The sequence below is a fragment of the Morone saxatilis genome, unplaced genomic scaffold (assembly GCF_004916995.1).
Source record: "Morone saxatilis isolate NCDOM2014 unplaced genomic scaffold, NCSU_SB_2.0 Contig9, whole genome shotgun sequence".
NCBI classification, from domain to species: Eukaryota; Metazoa; Chordata; class Actinopteri; family Moronidae; genus Morone; species Morone saxatilis.
In genome coordinates, this window is record NW_023340268.1 from 12640793 (window position 1) to 12643669 (window position 2877).

Consider the following 2877-nt stretch of genomic DNA (forward strand, 5'->3'; position numbering starts at 1 on the left):
TTTTTCTTTTTCCAGGCAAGGTTTTGGTGGCTGGGCAACAGACAGCTTTGGGCATCAGTATCACGGCTACAGTGAATATGGCTCCAATGAGTCCAAAGACATCTTGGATATCTCCAACTACACCCCCCAGAAGGCCAAGCGACAACCTTTTCCTGAAAGCCTTTCAGAATCCTCCTCTGACTCTTCACATCTTGGCTCTGTAGCCACTGTTAGTGGACCCAGCTCCACAGGTGGCACGTACAAACAGAATGAGGCTGCTTCTGTGAGTGGAGAGGGGGGTCAGTCAAGTCTGTCCAGCCTGGAGAAGTTGATGATGGATTGGCATGAGAGTGCTTCAGGGCCCTCGTATAACTGGAGCCAAAATGTCCTCTTCCAGGGTGGGGGAACCAGCAAACCTGGCCGCGGTCGGAGGAAACGGACTGAACCACAATTAGAAAAGGAAGGAGGTTCTGCTTTACACTCTGATTCTCCATCCAGTCCCTCCCCGACGCCCACTCCTGGACCTAAGCGGGGAGGGGTTGGAGGACGAGGCAGAGGGTCTAGAGGAGGCAGAGGGGGTTTGTCTCCATGTCAGAGAGAGCGGCCATCAGGCGCCAAAGGCAGGGGCAAGGCTGCCTCTACATCTGGAGCTGGAGGACCAGTGACTGTTGGAGGTCCAGAGGGCTCTGGGCTGTTCCAGGAGGGACTGGACTATTACAGTGGAGACAGTAGTAGCCTCTCTCCCCTGGCCACTCCCAATCCTGCACCACCTTCCAGCTACCTCCAGGACCCCTGTGAGTACCCTTCCCCTTATTCTGCCCACCCCTCCACTCCTTCCTCCGAGGAGCGATATCCAGCCTTATACCCTGGTGAGTCCTCCTCTTCCCTCTCACCCAGTGTCTCATCTCCCCCTTACCCTCCCAAGCCCACCCCTCCTCCTCCACAGTCTTACCACCCTGTCCCCTCCAGGACCTTCTCCCCCTCCTGCTCTCCCTCACCCCGGGTAACACCCCACTGCGGCACTGCACTGAGTCCCTCACACCGGCCCCCACCAAAAGACCCACAGTTCTCGCAGTATGACTCTCCCAGCTACTGCAGCTCCCCCTACTGGTACGGACAGACATCGCACAGCAGCAGCCCCAGCCCGCACTCACACAGCACACACTCAAATACAGCCGTGCACACACACAGCAACCCACACACAAGTCCTCATGGAAATACACATGGTAATCCGCTCACTAGCCCAAATGCGAACACACACACACATATGAACCCGACTCCCCATGACACACACCATCACAATACCCAGCCCCACGCAAACCTGAGCTCACACACCAACACCCATCCCACCTCACACCTCCAGAGCAACCCCCTCTCCCACTCAAACCCTCACACCAACAATCAGCCTCACCACAACACACACACCAACCCTAACTCTCACCTCCACTCCCACTCAACGCCTGTGCTGTATGAGGAGTGCAGCCCTTCCTCGACCGGGCCCCCCCACAAGCGGGATATGACCCCCCATGCTATGAGCACAGGCCATCGCCAGGCCCCCTTGCCACTCTCCCCGTACCCCAAACCTCCCCTGGACTCCTCGCCCCATCAGGAGGACACTAGTGGCTTCACCTTGTCCCATCAATCCTACCAGGGCATGGGACACCGCTACCCCTCCCAGGCGACTCAGGGAGGTGGGGTGTTGTGCCAGCTCCTGGACCCAGCCAATGATGACAGCTTCAGCGTCACCAGCCTGTAACAGCAGGTGAGTTCATTAAAGCTTCATACAAAAAGAAAGGCCGTCCAACAACTAAGCTAAACAAACCACTGGAACTTAAAAGACATTTCCAGAGGAGAGTCTGATTACTGAGGATGACCATATTTTTGTTTTGAATGTGACTTTTTAATTGTTATTTAATTAGACAATAAGGAAAAAAAGACATCAGAAATGAAAGAATGAATCCATCAATAGATACACAAAATTGTAAAGCTGTTTATTAATTGGTATTTAATTAAATGAAGAAGCAGTATTAGTAGTTTTCGTGTCAGTTTCACGAAATAACAATTGAATAACAATTAATTAATTGTTTTTGCAAGACTTCCTAGGTACTATCTAGATCCATGTTGGCAAATTGTTGCTCATTTAATTGAAGCAATTTGGGTTTTTTGGTAGTTTGTATCTCAAAACATGTTCAAGTACAAATATGTAAATCAATAAAAATTGAGTACAACAACAGCACACTTTTAGCGCCAAGTCAAACAATGGAAACACGGCTTTACTTACAGTAAAGTAGGTTTACAATTACTTGTTTCAATAGTGTCAAGGTTTAGCTCATTCAACTGAATTCAAAATAGTATGCTTTTTGTGTTACTTTATCTCTCTTCATCTCTTTCTCTCTCCCTCTGTTTTTCTTTCAGGTGCATTCAATCCAAGCTTTTACAGATTTGCAAACATTTTCTTTTCTTTTTTGGTAAGGAGACTTCTTTGTGAGAGACTGTGAAATGAAGGGTGAGAATTTAGCTGCCAGCTTTGGACAGTAAAGCTTTAATTCTCCAGCACTGACAATCAAGATCAACAGCAACTTAAACACCTAAGCATGCACACACACACACAAATGCACAAACACACACACAAACACGCACACATAGACACGCATGTGCAGATTAATTCACTACCTAAACAAGAACACATAAATCCATACATGTGTACACTCACTCACACTCTATGCTGGAATGAGGGAATGGCCGAGAGGAGCTGACAGATGAATACCAGACGCTGACGGACAGATATAGACCTATTTCCTCACCCCTTTGAATCCTGCTGTGATACGTGGAGGACTCAGTTTCCCAGAAGTCTGTATCTCACCAATCTCCTGTTCTGTACATCTGCAATATGGACAA

The 2877-nt window shown here is 49.0% G+C and overlaps 1 protein-coding gene across 1 annotated transcript in view; it reads left to right on the forward strand.

The window, feature by feature from the left end:
- Window positions 1-2871, forward strand: part of ahdc1 (AT hook, DNA binding motif, containing 1) — a gene marked incomplete in the record, with an annotated part of 12185 nt that extends 9314 nt beyond the window's left edge. Inside the window, 2 exon segments of the mRNA XM_035682014.1 lie at window positions 16-1741; window positions 2395-2871. Of these exon segments, the coding sequence (XP_035537907.1) occupies window positions 16-1735 (1720 nt within the window).
- Window positions 2872-2877: the final 6 nt, after the last annotated feature.